We start from the raw sequence: 23,565 nt of genomic DNA, 5'->3' as shown, positions 1-23,565 counted from the left end.
ACCCGTTCTGGCCCTCACACCACTCAGTCCCCTCCCGGAGCCCTGGAATTCTCGGAAAACCCTACTCCTGGATCTCTCAAGTATGCCTTGTTCCCCATCAGAATTTCCGAAATCCTTAAGAAACCCCTACCCTGGAGCCCCTCCATGGATGTCCCATCTCTGGAGAGCCGCCTCATCAGATGCCACTATCCAGCCCCACAAAGATTTCTCCTACCCACCCCCAGCCCCTTTCCTTCACATTGGGAGGTCCTCCCACTCCTAGGACCCTTCTGTTCCCCAGGGACCCATACTCCCACTTTCCTGCCTCTGACAGCTATCTCTAAATATGCAAACTCTAACCATCCTCCCAGAATCCTTTGCACATGGAGGGCCAGTGGTCCTCCACTTCCCCACCTTTGCCGTGATGTTTGTGTCTGTGACTGACGTGGCCTCCTCTCGTGCCGTGCTTGGCATATGTGGTCTTCGTTCATCGTGCCGCCTGTGGTGATGCGTGCAGTGGCGCTGTTTGTGTGGTCCGCACTCCCCCTCCAACCACTCCTTGCCTGGACTCACCCCCACCCTTCAGCGGCTCTGAACCCCATGAGAAGAGTCGGGAAGCAAAATAAACAAGCAAAGGCCCAGCAGAATTCTGTGCTTCTTGGTGAAGAGGGGAGTCCTTGAATGGTGGGGAAGACACAGAGGGGACCCCCCTAAATCCACAGGGGGGGCTGGGGACCCCAAAATCCAGTGGAAGGCACAACAGGCACAAATTCCAGAGAGGTTCTGAGTGGAACCCCTGCCACAAATCCCAGCCATTGCAGATGGAGGAGCTCCCAAATTTAGAAGTATCCCCAAAGCCAAGAGGAAACCAAATTAGAGGAAGCAGGGGTATTGGTCTTTGGGGGTCCCCCAATTCCAGAGGAGCTGGAAAAGCACATGGGGACACCCTCATCTCCCAGGACTGGGATGGGTGGATCCTGAGGCAGTTATCAGGGCAGAAACAGAACACTGGCTGGCTGGTGGGCAGGGCTCCTTGGCGTGGCAGGCTGAGATGGGTTCCCTGGCCGCTGGGGGCAGGGCCTAAGGCACGAGGCGGGCCGCGCTGAGGAGGCAGGCAGGCAACTCATCGGCCTGGGTGCGGTGCAAGGAGGGTTCAGAGGCACTCCGCTCAATCTTGGGGAGTGACCGCTGCAGCAGCTCAATCGTGGCCAGGATCTGGGGGCAGGGGCAGGTTAGGGGAGTGTCCAGAGCCATGTAGGCACCAAGACAGCTACAAACCCCAGCCTACAGGGGAAGCACACATGCGCGCGCGCGCACACACACACACACACACACACACACACTCACACTCACACCTTACGCTTCAAAGCCTTGAACTTGTGCAATTCCCACGGACACCTCAGAGTCGTCCTCCTCCTCAGACTCACCCTCCCCAGTGCGTCCAACCCTCCTGCCTGGCCCACCTGGGGGAAGAGGGGACGTTCCTCCCGCTGGAACTTGAGGCAGTCAGACAGCAGGCGCCGCATGGCCTTGGGGCAGTTGCTGGAGATTTTGCTGAGGTCCGGGGACAGATAGCCACGGCCCACCATAAAGATAATCTGGAGGGACAGGAATGGGGTGGTCTGGAGGTGTGGGCTGGGAGGCTGAGGGAATTGTGGCTCTAAAGGGGCTTTGGGGGCTCCTTTTGGGGGAAACTAGGGCACTCTGGGTATTGGGATCTGGAGTGCTATGGGGATGCAGTGGATCCAAGGACACTGGGTCTCTGAGCACAGGGCTTCTCTGCAGAACAGAGGGACTGAAGCTTGGGGGAAATCCAAAATTACAGGTATCCCTGACCTCACAGGTTTCTGGGGGCTTACAAGCCTACTGAGTCAGGGGAAACATGAAGTTCTGGGTCTGGGAGGAGCTAGGGGAGTCAAAACCTCAGGGGCCTGTATTTCTGCAGGGGTCTGGGGCCTAGAGAACTATGGGTCCATGTGGCCTGTAGGATTGTGAGTGCTCGGTTCTTAGAGCCTAGAGGACCCCAGGTTTCTGAGGGCCTGGAAGATTCCAGGCCTTCAACCTGAAGAACTCGGGAGAGCCTGGGGCCCAGAGTACTATGGGTTCCAGGGCCCTGAAAGCCTGGCAGATACCCAAGGCCTGAATGACTGTGGGTATCTGTGAGTAGTCCAGAAGCACAGGCAGCTTCTGTCATTGGGAGAAATGGGATGCTGGGCTTTGGGACTTGGGAGATTTGGAGCACTGTAGGTACTGGAGGACTGTAGGTATCCAGAGCCCCAGAGGGCTTCTGGGTGTTTGGGAGCCATGGCGGGTTCTGGGTAGAAGGGATTCCGGGGGTTCTGGACTTCAAGGACCCAGAGGATTGTCGATGTGTAGGGAAGGAGGGGATTCTAGGTAGGGAAGACCAGAGGATTCTGAGAGTTCTCAGCCCAGAAGATTTTGGGTTTCTGGGGGGAAGTGTGGAATTCTTGGTCTTTACAAAGGAGGAAGTCTGGGCTTTGGAGGCTGAAAGGATTCCTCTGCCTAGGAGATTGTGGGTGATGCATGGGGCTCACCTGGTCACGGCTGCCAATGTGGCTGTAAGGCAGCGAGCCGGTCATGAGCTCATAGAGCACAACCCCATAGGCGTAGACATCCGACTGGAAGCTGTAGGGGTTCGGGTCCTGCATACGGATCACCTCAGCCGCCTTCAATAGGGCAGACCAGACCAGGCAGGGGGACCACGGAGGTCAGCCAATGGCCGGCCGCACTCCCAGATCCCACCAGCCACACTGGGTACAACTCAGATCACCCATGTGAGGCGAAGCATGAGCAGTCTAGACACCCTCATCTGGCACAAGCATTCCCATCCCCACTCAGCTCCCCCCATCCTGCCCCAGTCACCCAAGCTCCTACCCAGATGGCCCCAGTCCAGCCTGGCCCAACTCACCATCCATAGCACGGAGCCCGAGGGCTGCTCCAAGGGCTGGGCCCCACTCCACCGTGTCTTCACTGTGGCCAGGCCAAAGTCACCAATCTTCACTGTGAGCCCCTCATGTAGGAAGATGTCCACCAGGGTCAAGGGCCACTACAGGAGCTCCCAAAAGCCACATCTCCCATCCTGACTGGGCGGTTCCCACTGATGCCCCCACACCAATCTTGCCCCTGACCCTGACCAGAAGCCCCCCATATCATACAAACTAGCTACAATCTTGACTTGGGTAGGGAACTCCCAATTATTGCCCCTTATGCTACCCCCCACCCCATGACTCCTGACCAGGAAGCGCCTCAAGTGGGGCTTCAGACTTGCCATGCCCTCCACAGCTCCCAAACCTTGGACCCTGCCCAAAGTCCCCAACAGCACCGAAACCAGCCACAGCCTTGAGCCTGACCAAGAGACTCCCCCCGCCTTAGAGGCCCTATTAAGCCACGTGCCACATGACCCTTCCATGCATCCCCAGAAGGCCCCCAACAAGAGCCACCCCACTAAGCCCCTACCCCAGCCCAGCCAGCGCACAGGGACAGGCAGATACTGTTAGACTTGAGATCTCGATGAATGATGTTCTTGGCGTGGAGGTAGCTGTAGGGGTCGAAATGCAAGGCAGATTGGCGGGGGGGTTACCTCCTCTCCCCACCCCAAGCCTCCCGCCACCCCCCCTTTGTCCCCAGGCCGGGAGGCTCACTCCATGCCCTGGGCAGTCTGCCGGGCCACGTCGATGAGCTGGACCATGTCGAAGCGAGTGTCGGCCACGTGCAGGTGGTGGTAGAGGCTGGAGCCCTCACACCACTGCGTGATGATGGCAAATCCCGGCCGCGTCATGAAGCCCATGAACAGCAAGATGTTGACGTGACGGGTCTTCCTACAGGCAGGGAGGGCAGTACCAGGACAGGAAGGAAAAAGAACAACCATCACTCACTTTCGGAGCATCAGAAACGGGGCTATTCACTGCTGCCCTCTGTCAGCACTTCCGCCCTTTCAGGAGGCTCAGGGCCAGACTGCCACCAGACTCAGTGCATTTGTGAGATATGCTTGATGGGTGGGGATTCCCTCCTGGTGGGGGTGGCGTATGTCCCCAGCTTCCTCAGCCGAGTCTCCCAACAGAAGCAGGAGAGAGAGACTACTGCCCCCTCCCCGCCCCTCTATCGACCAGTGGCTCTACGTCATCACCTGCCAACCTCCAACCCTGACCGTGACCTGGGCCTGTGACCATTTTATAGACAAGAGAGTGGAATGCCAACCTTCTTCATTGATACAGCAGCCTGATACTGACAGATGCCAGTAAAGATACCCAGTAACGTGTGACTATTTCCTGTTAATTGCCACGAGAGGCTCAGAATTATAGAGCTTGGAGTTAAGACTCAGATTAGATCCTGTGTTCCAATCCAGGCGTCCCCAGGTACTCACTGTGCAACCTCAGGGATGACACTTAACCTCTCGGTGCCTCACGTTCCTCAACTGCAAAACTATGATCATTATACTAGCTACCTTATAGGGATATTGGCAAGAATGGGAACCAAATGATCTGTAAGGCACTTGGAACAGCACCTACCAGAGCTAAGCACCCTGAAAATGTCACTGTCCTCGTTATTGCCACTGGGTGCCTAAGTCTACCTCAAAGAAACTGCGTCACGGTGAACAGACGCCACCGCTCTAGTTCAGGAGGACACCTTCTCTCCTTACAAAAGGAGTCACCGCAGGTATAATGGCAACACAAATGCGAACACCGACAGTGCTCTGCGATTTTGCTCATGTCACAGTGGGTAACGGAGGACAGGAGCGCTCTTCACAGTGGTCTGATTACGGTTAAAATATTAATGTGATACAGGCTAGCAGTGGGCTCCAATCATTTCACAGAGAGGAAGAGAATAAAAGTTTTCTTACTGTGGTGTCCATAATGAGGATAAATGTTAAAATGGCACAAGAAATGATGAGAACATCAACTCTGTAATGTACCTGTACCCATTGGTAGAGGGCACGCCCACGTCAGCAAGCCCAGGAGTGGTAGGTAGTAACCAGAGTGGCAGAAGAGGAACACCAGGGCTTCTCAGGGCAAATGAACTGATACAGTATGAGGGGCGTATTAAGCAGAGAATTACAACCGTTAATGAAACAAGGACATAATCAAGTGAAACAACACCCATCATTCTTTAAATCATGGCAGGACTGTGATTAGTAACAGGAGTCCAGCAGGATAAACCTACTGCTACCAATGCAACACAAGCAGAGGGGAAGGAGGGGCCCAAGGCTTCCTGGCAATGTGCTTAACATCAAGCTATGAATGTGACGGCACGTGCTAACGTGGCCGGCCTTGGCCATACCCACTTCAGTGCCGGGCAAATAAGAAGATGCACGTTTTGGAGGCAGAGACATTAGTTAATATCAGTATCAACCGGAACACAAACAGTATCATCATCAGAGGGCCTTGAAATGAAGCCATTTCCCAGAGGAGAAAGGGACATTCCCTGATTGAGAAAGAGCTCATTAACACAACGCAAACACGGCTGACCTTCGGGAAGCGCCCCAGCTCAGCCCTTCCCCGGGGAGGCGCCCCGTCCCTTTGCCCCGCCCCACACACGTGTCATCTCACCTGAGCACCTGCATCTCGTTCTTGAAGGCCTGGGCCTGCTCAGCTGTGGGTTGGGCCACCTTGAGCACCTTCACGGCCACATCGCCATGCCACCGCCCACGAAACACAGTGCCGAACGAGCCTGTCCCGATCCTCTTCAGCAGCTGCACCTCGCTGGGCGGCACCTCCCAGTAATAGCCCGAGTCCCGGTACCCCAGATTCTTCTGTGGGCCACATGGGTGGCATCTCAGGGGCCTGCCCGCTTCCCTCCTCACTCAGCCTGTGGCGCCCCCAGCAAAGGCTCCCTTGGAGCTTACCACTTTCTTCTTGTCATCGGCCAAGGACTTCCGCTCCCGCTGCTCCGACGGGGACTTGGAATGGGGGGACTTCCTCCCCGAGGGCACGCTGGCTGGGCTGGGGCTCCCCCGGGGGGCTCCATCACCACCACCTCTACTACCAGCAGCTGCGATCATTGTGGGGGAGGTGTGAGCAGAGGTGGCACGGGGGTGAGGGGGTGCGAGGCACGGGCATGGGGTGGGCGGGGTGGACTCACCATCGGTGCCGAAACTCCGGGTAGTGAGCTGGAAGAAGAGGGCCGGGAGTCAGAGAGGGCACACGGGAACCAAGAGGAATGGCTCTCTCCTTGGCCCGGTGCCCTTGGGCAACAACCCCCTTGCCACCAACCTGGATGAGGCTGGAGTCCGTGGCGGCTGTGGTGCTGACCATGTGGACGTTGGGAGTGGATGTGGAGCGGATGCGCTGGAGCGGGGCGTTGGCCGGCGCGGGGAAGGGAAAGTGCTCGGGGTCTCGGTGTGGGGTGCAGGAGCTGGAAGGGGGGGTAAAGGCTGGGAAATCACTGTGGGATGAACACGAGAACAAGGAAAGCTGCCCCCCAACCCTGTAAACGTATGTGTAGATCAGAGTCACCGTCTACTGTTACTATTGCCATTCGTTTCCTCAAGAGCCACTTACTGGGGGCCTGCCCTCTGGCAGAGAGCATTCTAGGTAGTGGAAATAAAACCATGGGCAAAACGAAAACAAGTTCCTGCCCTCGTAGGGCTGATGTTCCAGTGAGGAGAGAGCGCCCCCCCCCAAAAAAGAAGAAGAAGAATATTTAATATGTCCATTGGTGACAGGTACAATAAAGAAAAAAAATGAAGCAACACAAGGAGACAGAAAGTATCATGGGTGATATCTGGAAAGGCTTCCCCAAGGGGACATCTGAGTAAAGACCTAAAGGAGGAACAGCAAGCCACACAACATAGGGGGGAAGAAAGTAATATGTATTATCTTCTGTGTGCACTACTCAAATATGTTGTTATATAACATATTATCTGTATTAAGATACCAATGTTTCCAAATATGTGTATTGCAGTAACATTACACAGCAGACCCTTGAACAATGTAGGAATTAGGGGCACCACCGACCCCCTGCCCAGGTGAACATCCATGTGTAACTTCTGACTCCCCAAAAACTTAACCACTAAGAGCCTACTACTGACCAGAAGCCTTAGTGATAACATAAACAGTCGATTAAGCATGTATTTTGTATGTTTTATGTATTATATACTGTATGCTTATGATAAGAGTAAGCTAAAGAAAATGTTTGTAAGAAAATCATAAGAGAAAATACATTTATAATACTGCATGTAAAAAATCCACGTGTAAGTGGACGCACGCAGTTCAAGCCAATGATGTTCAAGAGTCAACTGTGTATGTTATACATAGATGTAAATACATAAAGATATATGTTATATATATTTTGATGTCACAAATGCATTTTTATTTTTAATTTTTATTGTATCTATTTTTTTAAAGATTTTATTTATTTATTTGACAGACAGAGATGGCAAGAGCAGGAACACAAGCAGGGGGACTGGGAGAGGGAGAAGCAAGCTTCCCGATGAGTAGGGACCCCAATGCGGGCCTCGATCCCAGGACCCTGGGATCATGACCTGAACCGAAGGCAGACACTTAATGACTGAGTCACCCAAAAGCCCCACAAATGTATTTTTTTTAAAGATTTTATTTATTTATTTGGCAGACAGAGATCACAAGTAGGCAGAGAGGCAGGCAGAGAGAGAGAGGAAGGGAAGCAGGCTCCCTGCTGAGCAGAGAGCCCGATGCGGGGCTCGATCCCAGGACCCTGGGATCATGACCTGAGCTGAAGGCAGAGGCTTTAACCCACTGAGCCACCCAGGCGCCCCCACAAATGTATTTTTAAATGTTCCTTTCACTATCCTGAAATGAAATGCATAGGTAATCCATATATATGCATAATTAAAAGTAACATAATGCCCTACATTATTTTATGTTGCATAAAAATGTTTTATATTATATAGTGTACATAGAACACATGATATATTAATATAATGTACCATATGAATACATCCTACAATATACAGACAAATACAATGTATATTTTATAAATTTGTGCTATCTTAGAGCAATAATATACTTTAATATAGAAATACTACAGTATTGGAGCGCCTGGGTGGCTCAGTCAGTTAAGTGTTTGGCTTTGGCTCAGGTTGTGATCCCAAGTTCCTGGGATTGAGCCCCACATCAGGTTCCCTGCTCGGCGGGAAGCCTGCTTCTTCCTCTCCCACTCCCTCTGCTTGTGTTCTCTCTTGCTGTCTCTTTCTGTCAAATAAATAAATAAAATCTTTTAAAAAATACTACAGTATTATAATACTGAACATAAAAGAGAAATAAAAGGGAATTTACGATAAAAATAATATGTATTTCAAAATGGAAAGGCTTGAGCATGATTATACTGTAAGAATTAACGAAATAGTTAGATACTTATATATATGTCCTTGTAATTAATAAGGACTTCTTATTTTCTACCAGATCTCGTTCTAAGCACTGGATACACCTTAACACATTTAAATTCTCACCAGAACGCTATGTGGTAAAAAGTATTATTATCCCCTCTTTGTAGACGAGAAAACTGTAGCCCAGAAAGATTAGGTGACTTGCCAAATGTCCTACAGCTCCACACCTATACATGCTCAATAAATGTGTGCAAATAAACAAATGAATGAAGTACGGCTTATGATCTACAAAGGCCTCCAGATCTTTTTCTCCCGACAACAGGCCTTCAGCTAAGGCATCCCTACCTGGGACCCTGAGGGGTTAGTGGCTCATTCAGGGGACGGTTCGAGGGAACCTCGTGCTGTCTGGAGCCTCCGGACAAATCCTGGACACTGTGGTAGAACCTTGAGAGCATTTAAGGGGATAGAGCAAGAGGACAAGGATCAGCTATCTGTAAGAACCCTGTGGCATCTGTCATCCCCATTCCCCCACCCACCATAGGCCAGGCTCACTGTCGGCAGTTGGTGCTCATGTCAACACAGACTGTGGGGACTTTAGAGGAACAATGCTGGTGGAACTTGTAGCCACAGGTTTGGCAGCGGAAGCCGTGGAACAGAAATTTAAGGCAGAAGTCACAGAATGCCAGGCTGAAGAACGTCTTCCGTACCTGCTGCCACAGAGCAGGGAAAGTTGAGGCCTGGTCAAGGAACCTCCCCGCCCCATGCCCACAGTCTGCCCCGACTCTCCACTCCACACTCACAAAATTGTGCATGGTCAGTGGAACATCTTCGAGGACCTCTACAATGAGCTCCTCTCCATCCAGGGGGGCAATGGCCGTGTCCCAGGCGGTGACTGTCTTTCGCCTGTATGAAACATGGAAGGCAGTGAGTGAGAGGGTGGACAGAGATTGTGGGAGGAAGGGAACCCCCAAAAGTCCCTCCACACCCACCATCCATGGAGCAACATCTGATGTGTTTCATTTTCATCACGGCAACTCTAGGAACTAGTTACTATCCTTGCCCCCATTTTACAGATGAGGAAACGGAGGCTCAGAAGGATTCAAGTCACTGGCCCAAGGCCACAAAGGCTGTGAGTGGCTGGACAAAGTCAAGAGTCCATGCTCTTAACCACAAGGTGAGGCGGAATAAGCCACGAAATCTCAGAAGCACTCAGCAAGCCCCTGAAAAAAATGGCCGACCGGCACTGAGACGACAAATAAAAAGCCATGTGGGCATGGAATAAAACAGTTCAGGAAGCCCAGGACAGAGGAATAAATGGAAGGCTGGCATGGCCCAGCTCGGCAGACCGACCGAGAATGAGGAAGCGGAGGACGCAGAGAGCTGGCAAACAGATGAAATCGTGAAAGAACACCACAGACGAACTCCCACATGGGGTGCAGGAGCTGGGCAAGGACCTGAGGGCCAAGGAGAGACGAGCTGCTGGCCTCAAAGGCCGATGAATGAATGATGTTATGAAACAAAAGCTGCACGCACTCGTGAATTCACTGAGCTTAAGGAAAGACTAACAGGACACTACACGACAGAGAGAAGGAGTCAAGGGCCTCCAAGGAGGGGATGGGAGGCTGGGGAGCCCAGTGGAGGGAGGCGAAGTGGTGGGGTGGGGGCACACTTACCCCTCGATGAGCCGGTAGACCACACAGCAATCCTGATTGAGACCCCGTACCTTGAGGGCCTTGTCTAGAGAGTCGTAGACACTCATGCCATCCCGGACAGTCACCTATGCATTTGTGTGTGCACACGGGGGATGGAAGGGGTGGTCAGTGCCCAACATGGGCCCCAGCCGACTCTGCCCAGCCTCTGTAGAAGCCTCCTCCCCCCACCCCCAGTCACAACTGGATCCGCCCCAACCTCCTGCCAGCTTTGCCCGTCAGACTCACCACCGTGCGTTGCTTGTTGGGCAAATATACTTTGACAGTGCCCACTGCCCGGGACGGCTCGGCCCCGTTGGCAGGGGGGCCCCGTGGTGGCTCCATGGAGCCTAGGACTTTGTCAAGACGGGTTGAGGTGGGGCTGAGCAGGTGCCATGGGGCTCCTAGAACACAGGAGGAATTCAGAGGTCCAGTAATGACAGTCTGGAAGCAAAGTGGCAGGGACAAAAAAAATTTCAATGTCCAGGCTCCACATTACCCCCTCCCCGCTGTTGCCCAATCTACACACAAAGGCCAAGGGATCTTGTAAACACCTCGAACTCATCCAGTCTCTCCTCTGCTCAGGCTGCTCTCCTGTTGTTTGTCTCACTATTTTAAGGGCCAAGGTCTAGGATTCACTGCATGGGGTGGGGGCAGAGGAGAGGGGAGTAATGCCACAAGGAGAGGCAGCACATACTGTCCTGGAGTGCACAGGCGTACCCAGTCTCTGTGCTGGGGGGGTAACAAGGAAGTCAAACCACACTGCAGTTGGGCGTGTCACGTCCATAAAGGACTTGAACAGGCTGTCCTGGCTTTTTAATGGAGAAAGGGTGGTTACCAGATACTGTGGTGAGGGAGGAGTCACAGACAGGATGATGGGAAAGAAATGGAACAGATCATCAGATACTGCCCTTAGTTGGGGGGAAATGGGAACCGCACCAAACGGTGTTCTTAGGGGCCCTGGGGGAATCCCTAAGCCCTGGGCTGTAACGATGGCAGGCTCTCAAACACTGTTAGGTGGCTAATGGCTGTCATCAGACTATGATGGGGACTTCATAGGGGCTCAGCAGAAACTGTGCTGAAGGGACTGTAGTGGGGAGAAGTATGGATAATGGACATCACCAAACACTGTCATGGGGGAATGGAGGGAAATGGTGCATTACCAAACACTATCGAGGTGAGATAAACAGGTTGAAAGCGGGGGTGGAGGGGTCCAAACTCCCCCCTAACTAATGAAGGGGTCACAGGCCTATTACTGCTGACAATGGAAGGAGGCTGGGTAGGGTTAAAGAGTAACGGAGAAATCCTCAAACATTCTCCCAGTGGGTCGCGACTAGTAAACCACAGCTCCACGCACTCCCCAATGCCGGCAGGGCAGGGTTATCAAGACATCTCAAGGAGGTTTAGAGGGAGTCCCGGCACACCACAGCCCAGGTCCCATTCAGCCCGGCCCCGCCTACCGAGGGCCTTCCAGCTCTGCGCAGGCGCACTGCCACACACGACGGGCGAAACCATCCCCCGCAGCCTTGCACCCCTATTCCTGTCTACCCACCCCACCCCCGCTGTCGACGATGGTCTCGCCCCAGGTCAAACCACTCCTCCGGTTCCGGGCGGGGGGCGCCGGCGTCCAGGCGAAGCCATCCTGGAGCTAAGCTTTCGGTCCCAGCTCCCTGCCCGTGCCCGGCGGTCGCTCCAGAAACCTAACCCCGCCGGACCCGCCCTCACCTGTCATGCCGCTACGGCTACCGCCGCCTCCATCTTGGGCCTGTCTTCTTGTTTCCTCGCCGAGTCCGCCTCCACCGCCCCTCGGACTTTCACCATTGGCTCCGCCGGATTCACCTCTACATCCTTATTGGGTTAGGGTCACGCCTGTCAAAGCAGGACCGGCGGAATGTGGGTCGTGTTCCGGATTAGGAGGGGCTGCCTAAAACGTCAGGGTCTGAGGCAAATTCGCCTGTCCGGACTCGCGCAGGCGCAGTTGGGTGGAGCGCGCCGCGCGGTGGACTTTAACCCACATCGTGCCGTGCTGGAGTAAAGTGGAATTTTTTTCAGCCACTTGGGGCTGACTCTAGGGGTTCTTGAATCTGGGCGGGGAATCTTTAAGTGCCCTTTTTTTGGCCAGTGACCCGAAGCCCTAGGTACCCATTTGGTCTTTCCCTGTATCTCGGTTTTACCATATGTGAAGTGAGTTGCCATCAGACCGCAGAACTGCAACGTTTGCCAGTTCTAAGAAACTTGTAGTCATAGCTTTTGATAACAGCGGGTCTCAGGTCGGGCCGGGGCCGGGGCCGGGGCCGGGGTGTCTGGCCCTAGCAGAAGCATCCTGCCCCATTCTGTGCAGCTTACTTGAGGAATGGCTTTGGTAAGGATTTGGGGGGAGATTAGTCATAGATGACCATGTTAAAGAGGGGAGGTGAAGTGTGGACCTGGAATGGGACACAGAGCCAGGGAAAGTGTGAAGACATTGTAGGGTGAAGAACTTTTCAAAAGCTGAATTTTCCCTGGTGTCAAAAGTGAATGAGGCTTTCCATCCTCCCTTTTCTTAGAGCTTTTCCTTTAGAAAACTTGTAAAAATTTTTTCCTTTTCCCTTCCAGATGTATGTAAATCTTGTAAAAAGCTAAATAGGCCTCCTGTCCATATCATTACCCAGGAATGTTGTTCTCAAGGGCCTTGGAGCCATCTCTTTGAAGTGTAAACATCCGCGAGTCTAGTACCCTTATCTCCTCGTCTGGGTAGGAATTTGACCTAGGCTCTTGGCCCCAAGTTGTTAACCTGCTTGTCAAAGAGATAGGTGTTTTATTTTTCCTTTGGGTAAGGGCAGATGGCTACTCCGATCTCCAGGTGAATTGGAGATAAACTATGGATAACAAACAGTGCTGTCAAGTTCTCTTGCTGGAGGACAAATTGCCATTCTTGAGAACGTGTATATAACGGGTCAGAGCCACTCGGCTGCATAGAAGATGTTTCTTTCTGTCTTCCAAAGCTGTTTTTTTTTTTTAAAGCTCTTTTTAAAAAATTTTTTTTAATTCTTTCTTAAAGATTTTATTTATTTATTTGGCAGAGAGAGATCACAAGTAGGCTCCCCGCTGAGCAGAGAGCCCGATGCAGGGCTCCATCCCAGGACCTTGAGATCACACCTGAGCCGAAGGCAGAGGCTTAACCTGCTGAGCCACCCAAGCGCCCCTCTTCCAAAGCTCTTTAGCACATTGCTTGAGTTGCACAGTGCCATCTGGTTTAATGTTTATTCAATAATAAAACTATTTCAATCTTTTCTACCTTTGTGGAGAGGATTCACAAGCTGGCACAAGATTTTTATTTTTTAATTATTTCCCCAACAGTGTGAATTGCCTGTGGTGTTTGAACTGGCTACATTCTCCTGTTTGGAGCTTCAGCTTCCTTATGTGGTGAAATGGAAAAGAGCAAGAGAAAAGTCACTAGGTGCGGAGACGGCAACATGCTTCAGTGTGTATTTAACGTTTCTCTGCCTATAAAGAGAGACAAGTTTGGCTTACTGGGCTGTCATAGAACCTCCATTTTTCCACCACCCCATTCTATTTCGGGATTTTCACCATTCAGTGGCAAAAATTAAAAAGACTAACAATAGGGGCGCCTGGGTGGCTCAGTGGGTTAAAGCCTCTGCCTTCGGCTCAGGTCATGATCCCTGGATCCTGAGATCGAGTCCCACATCGGGCTCTCTGCTCAGCGGGGAACCTGCTTTCCCTCTCTCTCTCTCTGCCTGCCTCTCTGCCTACTTGTGATCTCTGTGTGTCAAATAAATAAATAAAATCTTTTAAAAAAATAAGAAGACTGACAATAAAGACCACCTGTCATTGAGAATGTGGAGCAACTGGAACTTTCATGCATTGCTATTTGGGAGTGTAAAATGGTGACCCACTTTGGAAAGAGATCGAAAACTTCCTATAAAGGTAAACACACACAATCCAGCAATCTGACTCCCAGGTATTCAAAGAAATAAGAGCTTATGTCCAGTGATGTGCTGGTAGATGTTCAACAACCAGCTCTCCAGGAAAAAAAAAAAAAAAAACCTCTAATTTGTAGCATTTGCCAACTATGGTGTAAACACTCCCACCATGACTTATTTCAAGCTAGGAATATGACATCTCTTAACCACAGTTGAGATTTGCAAAATCAGCTCAGTGAGCCGTCCACAGCATGCGATTGCAATATGTGCACACAAAAATTTGCACGCGGATGGCCATATTAGCTTTATTCATAATAACAAAAAACTGGAAACATCCCAGGTGTCCAGTAACTGAAGAACTGACAAGAGACTCAACGGTGGGATCATGGAATACTACTCAGTAATGAAACAAACTACTTCCTATGTCTCTGAATCTTGTAGACATAAGGTTCAGTGAAAGAATCCAGAATCAAAGAAGAAATATTGTATTATTCCTTTTGCATGAAATTCTAAGTCAGGCAAAACTAATCTACAGTGAGGGATTTCCAGAGTAGTTGTTATCTTAGGGGAGAAGAACTCGGAAGCGTATGAGGAAACTTTTGGAGGTGATTGGGCTGTTCAGTATGAATCTGTCCAAACCACTGAACTCTGTACTGAAACTGGGGACATTTTATTTTATGTAAAGCATACCTCATAAAAAAAAAACGCATGGCAAAGAAATGGCTTCAAACATAATTCCAAACATCGTGATTTCTTGCAAATTCTTACTGGTTAGAGAATTTTTTTTCTTTTCTGAAATTGAATCCCTGGACCCCAAATTTCCATTTCTCAGTCCAAGAGCCCTGGCACCCACCTCAGCACCACATGGGGTCAGGAACAACTATTGGAGCTCAGCGAAGGGCTCCAAAATACTCCAACTAAGAATAATTTCCAGGGTCGGGGAGATACATTTTAAATTCCAATTCACTGAAATATTATTCAGTTATATATTATTAAATTTGTTTAAAATTTTTAATTTCTAGGCAGTATTTGAAGACAGACTTTCTGGTTGTTGCTCGACCATTGCAAAGAAAATCCCTCCATGAAGTCACTGCGCAGGTGCCAGGGGGTGGGGTGGCAGGGAGGAATGGATGGTTCTCTCCCAGGACTCATAGACTCACTTCAAACCTATCCTAACTGGCACGACTTTAGCCAAGTGTCTCACAGGTACCTAACAAAATATGAAGGCCTTTAAAGTGATTGAGGGGGAGCCTGGGTGGCTCAGTCGTTAAGCATCTGCCTTCGGCTCAGGTCATGATCCCAGGGTCCTGGCTTCGAGCCCCACATCAGGCTCCCTGTTCAGAGGGAGGCCTGCTTCTCCCTCTCCCACTCCCCCTGCTTGTGAGCCCTCCCTCTCTGTCTCTGTCTCTGTCAAATAAATAAATAAAATCTTAAAAAAAAATAAAGTGATTTGGGTTTTTAACATCACTGTCATCATACATTTAAAACCATCAGAAGCACCATGTATTAAAACAAAAATTAAAACCAGAACTAGCTGACAATGATTTTTTTCAAAATTACCCACCTAGAAATTTTAAACGATTTAAAAGTGGTTGTTGGTTTTTCTTATTGTTGATTTAAAAGCCTTAGAAACGTGTCTAAAAACAAAATTACAGGGCGTCTGCGTGTCTCAGTCTGTTAAGTGTCTGCCTTCCGCTTAGGTCATGATCCCAGGGTCCTGGAATCTTATCCCACCTGGGGCTCTCTGCTCATCCAGGAGTCGGCTTCTCCCTCTCACTTACCCTCTGTGCTCTCCCTCTCTCCCTCAAATAAATAAATAAATCTTTAAATATATATATGTGTGTATATATATATAAAATCTGAAGTGTTCACTGACTGCTGTTGCAATGCTACCCATTTTTCAGATGAGCAAACCGAGGTTCAGGGTGCCTTAACTGGAGGGAGAGAGAAGAGAGCTCAGTCCAGGAATTCAAGTTTGATAAAACTGTTCAACAAGGGTGCAGGCCAGGGACACCTCCTTAAGGAATCTTGGATCCACCCCAGCAGTCCTGACTCCCTGAAGCCCGCCTCCAGAACCTGCTACGCCCATTTCCCAAAGCCAACGCCCTTGACTGCCGCCGCCGCCTTGAGAATGACACCTCTGAGACCCGATCGCAATGCCTCCCTCAGCTAACCATTTCGGAAGAGATGACCGCGCATATACACATTTCACGGAGGAGGGGGACTTGGCTGGGCGCCCCTCATGCCTAACTCAGGACCCTCACCTATCGAGTCCGCTAGGCCACTCCGCCCTCCAGCCCTCGACAGGCGTCGAGATCAGCCAATAGCAATGGAGAGGAGGTTGGGCTTTGGGATGCCGCGGGCATTGATAGGTTCTACCTCAACTCCTGGGGTTTAAGAATGAGAAGGGAGGGGACGTCGGGAGGCTGAGGAGCCACTGACAAACCAATAGCTACGCAGAGGAGGTGGGCTTTGGGCCATCCCAGCCAATGGGAGGTGATGCAAGCCTGAGACTTACTACAAACTCGCAACTTAACGTTAACTTTTAAATTAATGGCAATGCATCCGTAATCGGGTCCCTCTAAAGCAGAGTGTGGACGTTTCCACTTCTGAATATTCCTGGAAGAGATTTTTAATATACAACCCAGGGGTAAGAAGTGTGAGGAATTCACATGTGAACCAAAACATTACTTTTAACATAAATTTTCCTCATTAAAAAGTCTAACAAAATGCTTTGAGCAGGAATTTGAATTTGCTATCCCTACGATCCAAATGGATGAAAAACACCATTAAACCAACACGGGATTCTTTTGTTTAAAAAAAAATTTTGAGTTCATTATATGCTACATATGGCTTTCCCATGCTTTCATAAAATTAAACAAACGTGCTGGTTTATTATGTATTTTCAATCTCCAAAGGATCAGAGGAGTAAAAAAAAAAAAAAGTCAATTATTTCTCAATAAAGAGGGGGAAAATAATTAAACCAAATAACAGTCCTGTAATTGTTATTAAAAATTTCCTCTGGTGGGGCGCCTGGGTGGTTCAGTGGGTTAAAGCCTCTGCCTTCAGCTCAGGTCATGATCCCAGGGTCCTGGAATCAAGCCCTGCATCGAGCTCTCTGCTCAGCAGGGGGCCTGCTCCCCCCCCCCCCCGCCCCCGCCTCTGCCTGCCTCTATGCCTACTTGTGATCTCTATCAAATAAATAAATAAAATCTTAAAAAAAAATTTTCCTCTGGTGACGGAATCCTTTGGTCAGTGTGCTTATTTTTTAGAAATAAAACAAAGGTCAAGTATGAAAATATTTAATACTCAGGCAAAAGGATCAAAAAAACCTACAAACTGAGCAATGGAACCACCTTTGAGGTGCCATGAACAGTAACATTCACCTCTGGTCCTCCTTGGTAGCTTCCTAGGTAGGAACCACTATTTAATATGGTTGGCAATTATTTTTAAATTTTTTTTAAAGATTTTATTTATTTATTTATTTGACAGAGAGAGAGAGAGAGAGAGAGAGAGAGCACAAGCAGGCAGAGAGGCAGGCAGAGGCAGAGAGAGAAGCAGGCTCCCCACTGAGCAAGGAGCCCGATGCGGGGCTCTATCACAGGACCCTGAGATCATGACCTGAGCCGAAGGCAGCGGCTTAAACCACTGAGCTACCCAGGCGCCCCATTTTTAAATTTTTAATTAACTGAACAGCAAACAAAAAATAATTTCCCCAAAGAAAGTGATTCAGGGGACACCTGGGTGGTTCAGTGGGTTAAGATTCTGCCTTCGGCTCAGGTCATGATCTCAGGGTCCTGGGATCGAGCCTGGCTTTGGGCTGTCTGCTCCGCGGGGAGCCTGCTTCCTCCTCTCTCTCTCTGCCGGCCTCTCTGCCTACTTGTGACCTCTGTCTGTCAAATAAATAAATAAAATCTTTTAAAAAAAGTGATTCAGAAGGGTCTACTTTGGATTTCATCAGAAATGCATCTGGTAAAATTTTTCTTAAGGTTAACAGATTTATTTCAAGCACATATACACTGACCTACAGGCCGATCATAGGTGAAAGAAAAAGCTTAGTATCTGTTGGTTTACATCACACATACTTAATAAATTTCTAGTCAACATCTAAAACCGTTGTAAATGAGATTTCACGCAAATGTACTCCAAGTAACTTTTCATTATTTCATTCATTAAATGACCCACATGTGGTCTTTTCTACACCATTCCTGATACAATATGCATATTATATGTAGTCCTTTGTATATATAAAAGAATTCCTCATAGTTTTTATGCCACTTAAGTAAATGTTATGTATGGTCACGTGGTTTGAGAAAATCAATTCTAGAATTACCTAGAATGCCTTGGGATTTGACCACTTGTCTAGTTAGTGTGCAGGTATCCACATGTCCTGCTCTGTAACTGTGTGACCTTGGACAAGTTGATTCCTCTCTCCACGTGTCTCAGCCTTATCTTAATATTATCTTAATATTTCCTAAGTACTGCTGTCATTTAAGGACTTCTGTAATACTCTGTGAACTAATCTATATCAAACTTTACACAGTGCCTGATACACAGTGACTAAGCAGGAATTATTAGCTATTCCCATTATCACTATCATCACCATCAGTATTGTTAAAGTATTAGAGCAACGATCTTTGGCCCCTGGCAGAACTTGGTATGACCCAAGTTCAAGGACGCTGACAGGATTACAGAAGGTTAAACATTCCAAAGAATCCAATATGAAGACTAGTTTCATTTCAGAAGGCTCAGTACCCATTAACAGATGTGTGATCCATTCTGGGTTACCAGCCCATAACCAGCTCAGCCTGTGCTAGGGCCTTAAGAAGGTCTTCCATTTCTTCTTTCCTTTTCCTTTTCAAAGATACCCTCTAGAAGGTTGAAAGTTCCCTTTTATCCTAATATTCTGGGAGTTTTTATCAAAATGAGTGTTAGATTTTGTGAAATGCTTTTCTGCCATATGGTTTTCTCCTCTAGTTTGTTATCGTTATTGTGGTGCATTCTGTTCAATGATTTTCAAATGCTAAGCCAATTCTACATTTTTAGGGTAAACCCTACTTGGTCATAATGTATTATCATTTTAATATATTATAGAATTTGATTTGCCAAAATTTTGTTTAGAATTTTTGCATCTATGTTACTGAGGGATATTGGTCCATAGTTGTTTTTTTTTTCTTTTCTGTTAAGGTTTTTGTCTGATTTTGGTATGAGGGTAATGCCAGCCTCATAGGATGAGTTGGGAGATATTGCCACCTCTCCAGTTTTGGGGAAGAGTTTGTGTAGAATCATTATTTCCTCTTTTTTTTTTTAAAGATTTTTATTTATTTATTTGACAGAGAGATCACAAGTAGGCAGAGAGGAGGGGGTGGGGGAGCAGGCTCCCTGATGAGCAGAGAGCCGGATGCTGGGCTCTATCCCAGGTCCCTGGGATCAAGACCTGAGCCGAAAGCAGAGGCTTTAGCCCACTGAGCCACCCAGGCACCCCTCCTCTTTAATATTTGATAGATTCATCAGTGAAGCAACCAGTACCTGAAATTTTCCTTGTAGGAACATTTTAAAGATTTTTTAAAGATTTATTTATTTATTTGTTTGAGAGAGTGACAGAGAGCAAATGAGGGGAGGTCTGGGGACAGATAGCCATGGCCCAACATAGAGATAAACAGAAGGGACAGGAATGGGTTGATCTGGGGGTCTGGGCTGGGAGGCTGAGAGAATTCTGGGTCTCAAGGGGCTTTGGAGACTCCTTTTTGGGTAAACTGGGGTACTCTGGGTATTTGGGTCTGGAGGACTGTGGGGATCTTGTGGATTCAAGGATTCTGGGTCTCCAAGGACTTGCAACTCGGATTCTAAGGACAGGAGTTCTCTGCTTGCAGAACAGAAGGCTTGAAGCTTGGGAGAAGTCAAGAATTATAGGTATCCTTGGCCTCACAGGTTTCTAGGGGGCTTACAAGCCTAGAAAGTACTGAGTCAGGGGAAACATGAAGTTGTGGGTCTGGAGTTTGACGGGGGGGCTCAATCCCACGGCCTGTGAGATCATGACCTGAGCTGGACCCTTAACCAGGTGTCCCACATTGAGTATCTTTTCAAAGATTTATTTATTTATTTTAGAAAAGGATAGAGAGAGAGAGAGAGAGAGAGAAAGCATGAGCAGGGGGAGGGGCAGAGGGTTAGGGAGAGAGAATCCACAAGTAGACTCCCCACTGAGCACAGAGCCTGATACTGGGTTTGATCCCAGGACCCTGAGATCACGACCTGAGCCGAAACCAAGAGTTGGCGGCTTAACCGACTGACCCACCCAGGCGCCCTGTGGATTGCATATTTTTATGATGATTCCATGTATCTCCTAGAGGGTTTTTGTGGTTGCTTTAGGCTTTATAATAAACATACTTAACTTACCAAAGTCTGCCTCTGAGGGACAATATACCACTTCATAGGTAGTACAAGAACCTCACAACAGTATACTTCTATTGCTTCCCTCTTGAGATTTATGCTCTTGTTTTCGTGCATTATATTTTCACATGTTAAAACCCCCATAACACGTTATTATGATTATTTTTAAGCAAGCAAGTATCTTTTAAAGCAATTTAAGTAGGGGCGCCTGGGTGGCTCAGTCGGTTAAACGTCTGCCTTCAGCTCAGGTCATGATCTCAGGGTCCTAGGATGGAGCCCAGAGTCAGGCTCCCTGCTCAGCACGGAGCCTGCTTCTGCCTCTCCCCGCCCCCCTGCAACCCCCATCCCCAGTCCAATAATAAATAAAATCTTAAAAAAATAAAATAAAGAGATTTAAGTAACATCTTAAAAGAGATTTAACTATATGAAATCTTGTTTATTTACCGATACAACTATTACTTCTCTTGTTCTTCATTCCTTTGTGTAGGTCTTGATTTCTATCTGCCTGAAGGACATCCTTTAGCATTTCTTATACTGAAGGTCTGCTGGTGATCCATTCTTCCAGCTTTTGTATATCTGAAAGCAACTTTATTTCTCCTACCTTTTTTAGAAAAAATTATTTATTTATTTATTTATTTGACAGACAGATCACAAGTAGGCAGAGAGGCAGGCAGAGAGCAGAAGGGAAGCAGGTTCCCCGCTGAGCAGAGAGCTCGATGTGAGGCTGATCCCAGGACCCTGGGATCATGACCCAAGCCGATGGCAGAGGCTTTAACCCACTGAGCCAGCCAGGTGCCTCTTCTCCTACTTTTTAAAGGAATTTGTTTATTTATTTATTTATTTATTTGAGAGAGAGAGAGCACAGGCAGGGGGTGGGTGGCAGAGAGAGAAGCAGACTTCCCGCTGAGCAGGGAGCCTGACTCTGGGCTCCATCCTAGGACCCTGAGATCATGATTTGAGCCAAAGGCAGATGCTCAACCACTCAACCAACTGAGCCACCCAGACATCCCTCTCCCACTTTCAAAGTTAAGGGTTTGTTTTTTTTTAAGTTTTTGCATTTTGAGATAATGGGAGATTCACATGCATCTATAAGAAATAATACGGAGAGATCTGTGTTCCATTTTCCAAATTTTCCCCAGTGGTAACATCTTGCAAAGCTATAGCGTGCGATCACACTATAGCATGCTATCACAGCCAGGAGCTCTCCTCAACTCAGGGAGTCCACTGGGCTCCATCTCATTCGTTGGCCCTTTGCTGGGTCTGGAAACTCTCAAGACAGTAAGCTGGGGCAATCACAGGGCTGACCTTGTTTATTTTCCATTTCTCAGGAATCATGGTCCTTCAGTGCGTGATGTCCAGTATCTTAAAAACCATTGTTTTACTTATATTGTCTGGGATTTTTTGGTTCTTTCGGATGGGAGGTTATATTTATTCTCTCTTACTTCATCTTGGTTGGAAACAGAAGTGTTTACTCCCTTTCTTAATGACTCCACACAATCCCCAAAACCAAGACCTTGGGTGCTTTTTCCAAAAGAATGATATTACTGGCCAAAGTTTCTTTAAAAGCTGCTTCCCCGAAACTGTGTGTTGGTTTTTTTTTTTTCTCCTCACACTGGCAGAAGTTTCTTCCTCTTGAGAAGACCCGTCTGTCATCCCCAGGATTAATTCTGAGCTCACAGTTAAATGCGTGTTCTAGAAATAATCTGGGAGCACCTGTCTGGCTCAGTCAGTGGAGGGTACAGCTCTTGATCTCAGGGTTGTAAATTTGAGCCTCTCGTTGAGTGTAGAGGTTACTTGAACATAAAATCTTAAAAAAAAAAAAAGGAAAGAAAAAATAGGTACACAATATGCCTCCACACAATATTTCTGTCCAATAGCTATTTTGAAATACAAATACCTTTGGGCATAGGATGAATATTCTCTGAACCTTCTGAAAAAAAATGTCCATGTTGTGGAATTCCATCATCAACCTTAACATTGAAAGAGATTTATCAATATATATATGGGAAACAAGCACATCTAGTAAATCTAACTTATTTATGGAAGAGAACGTGGACACCCTCACTATATGTTACGGACTGAATACTGTGTCCCCTCAAAATTCCTGTGTTGAAGCCCTAACCCCCAGTGTGGTTGTATTTGGATATGGGGCCTCTAAGGAAATAATTAAGGTTAAGCGAGGTCATTAGAGTGGGGCCCTGATCTGATGGATTAGTGTTCTTATAGGAAGAAAGAAACACCAGAGAGCACTCATGTACTCTCTTCTCCAACCCTCACCCTTCTTTCTCTCTCCCTCCCTCCCTTCCTGCCTCCTTCTCTCCCCTCACAAAGAAGAGGTTCTGTGAGCCCACAGTGAGTTGGTTGCCATCTACAAGCCAAAAGAAGAGGTGTCGGGGTGAAACCTATCTTGCCAACACTTTGACCTTCGACCTCCAGCCTTCAGAACAGTGAGAGATACATTTTCATTGTTGAATTCCCCCAGTGTGGTATTTTGTTATGGCAGCTCCGGAAGACTGATACACCATATTTCTCACCCAAGGATGGGGATTTGGGAATATTTCTTTCCTCTAGATTACACAGTTCTGTTTCAGACTCATGTTCCCAATACCTATATGAGCAAAGACAACATTATGAAAAGACATGGAAGGAAACTATTCAAAAATGCCTTTTTATCAGTGAATTTTTTGGGAAATCACAAACAGAGCGACAAGTTCTTGGTACTCACAAATGCACACACATTTGAAGATCTTTACAATTTTATAGATGATGCCTATTTTTCTAGTCTAAATATCATGCTATCTCATGGGCACCCTTTTCCAGTACAGAAGGAAAAGAGATGTCTCATGGCATTAATTTAATGAGGTGTCCAAACTGCCGATCAGTCCAGGCAGAGGCTGGCAAAGATAAGTGAGAAAATCAGACCCCTCTTCTTTCTTCCTTGGTCGCAAGGATGAGGAAGCTGAACTTGCCAGGGACAGAATGAGGGGACCTAGACCTGCCTTTTCCAGCAGGGCCTAGCCTAGGTCTCGAAACTTGGGTCCCTTCCTTTATTCCCAGTATTACTCCTAACATAATGTAATTTGCATTGTAATATGAGAAGAATTTTAATTGAGGCTGAAGACAAATGGTGCCAAAGCTACCAAGAATGCCTCAGAAGGATGAGTTTCTCTCAAAATTTTCTCTTCAAAAAAGTTTGTGTTTCCCAATCATGTAACAGTGGGTGGGAATGCGAACTGGGGCAGCCAGTGTAGAAAACAGTATG

At 48.1% G+C, this 23,565-nt stretch overlaps 1 protein-coding gene across 3 annotated transcripts; it reads right to left on the bottom strand.

Annotated features, from left to right (window-relative positions):
• Nucleotides 1–409: 409 nt before the first annotated feature.
• LOC111150582 (A-Raf proto-oncogene, serine/threonine kinase) lies at nt 410–11,773 on the bottom strand. Of its 3 annotated transcripts, none has more exons than XM_022508083.1 (16): nt 11,716–11,760; nt 10,240–10,394; nt 9,976–10,079; nt 9,103–9,205; nt 8,855–9,009; nt 8,648–8,746; nt 6,210–6,351; nt 6,079–6,106; nt 5,843–5,988; nt 5,547–5,749; nt 3,642–3,818; nt 3,492–3,538; nt 2,909–3,027; nt 2,535–2,666; nt 1,443–1,577; nt 410–478 (listed from the first exon to the last, which is right to left on the bottom strand). In XM_022508083.1, the coding sequence occupies exons 1-16, from the start codon at nt 11,720–11,722 to the stop codon at nt 467–469; spliced, it is 1,764 nt and encodes a 587-aa protein (XP_022363791.1). In that variant the 5' UTR covers nt 11,723–11,760; the 3' UTR covers nt 410–466. The 3 variants fall into 3 exon arrangements, with proteins under 3 accessions (XP_022363791.1, XP_022363790.1, XP_022363789.1); XM_022508082.1 differs by lacking the exon at nt 410–478 and adding an exon at nt 616–1,194 and having other exon boundaries at nt 10,240–10,434; nt 11,716–11,773; XM_022508081.1 differs by lacking the exon at nt 410–478 and adding an exon at nt 616–1,194 and having other exon boundaries at nt 2,909–3,025; nt 3,490–3,538.
• Nucleotides 11,774–23,565: the final 11,792 nt, after the last annotated feature.

The sequence above is a fragment of the Enhydra lutris genome, unplaced genomic scaffold, assembly GCF_002288905.1.
Source record: "Enhydra lutris kenyoni isolate GAN:26980312 unplaced genomic scaffold, ASM228890v2 scaffoldscaffold23, whole genome shotgun sequence".
In the NCBI taxonomy this organism is placed as follows: domain Eukaryota; kingdom Metazoa; phylum Chordata; class Mammalia; order Carnivora; family Mustelidae; genus Enhydra; species Enhydra lutris.
The sequence above is the reverse complement of the archived record's forward strand: the minus strand, read 5'-3'. Positions and strand labels throughout refer to the sequence as shown.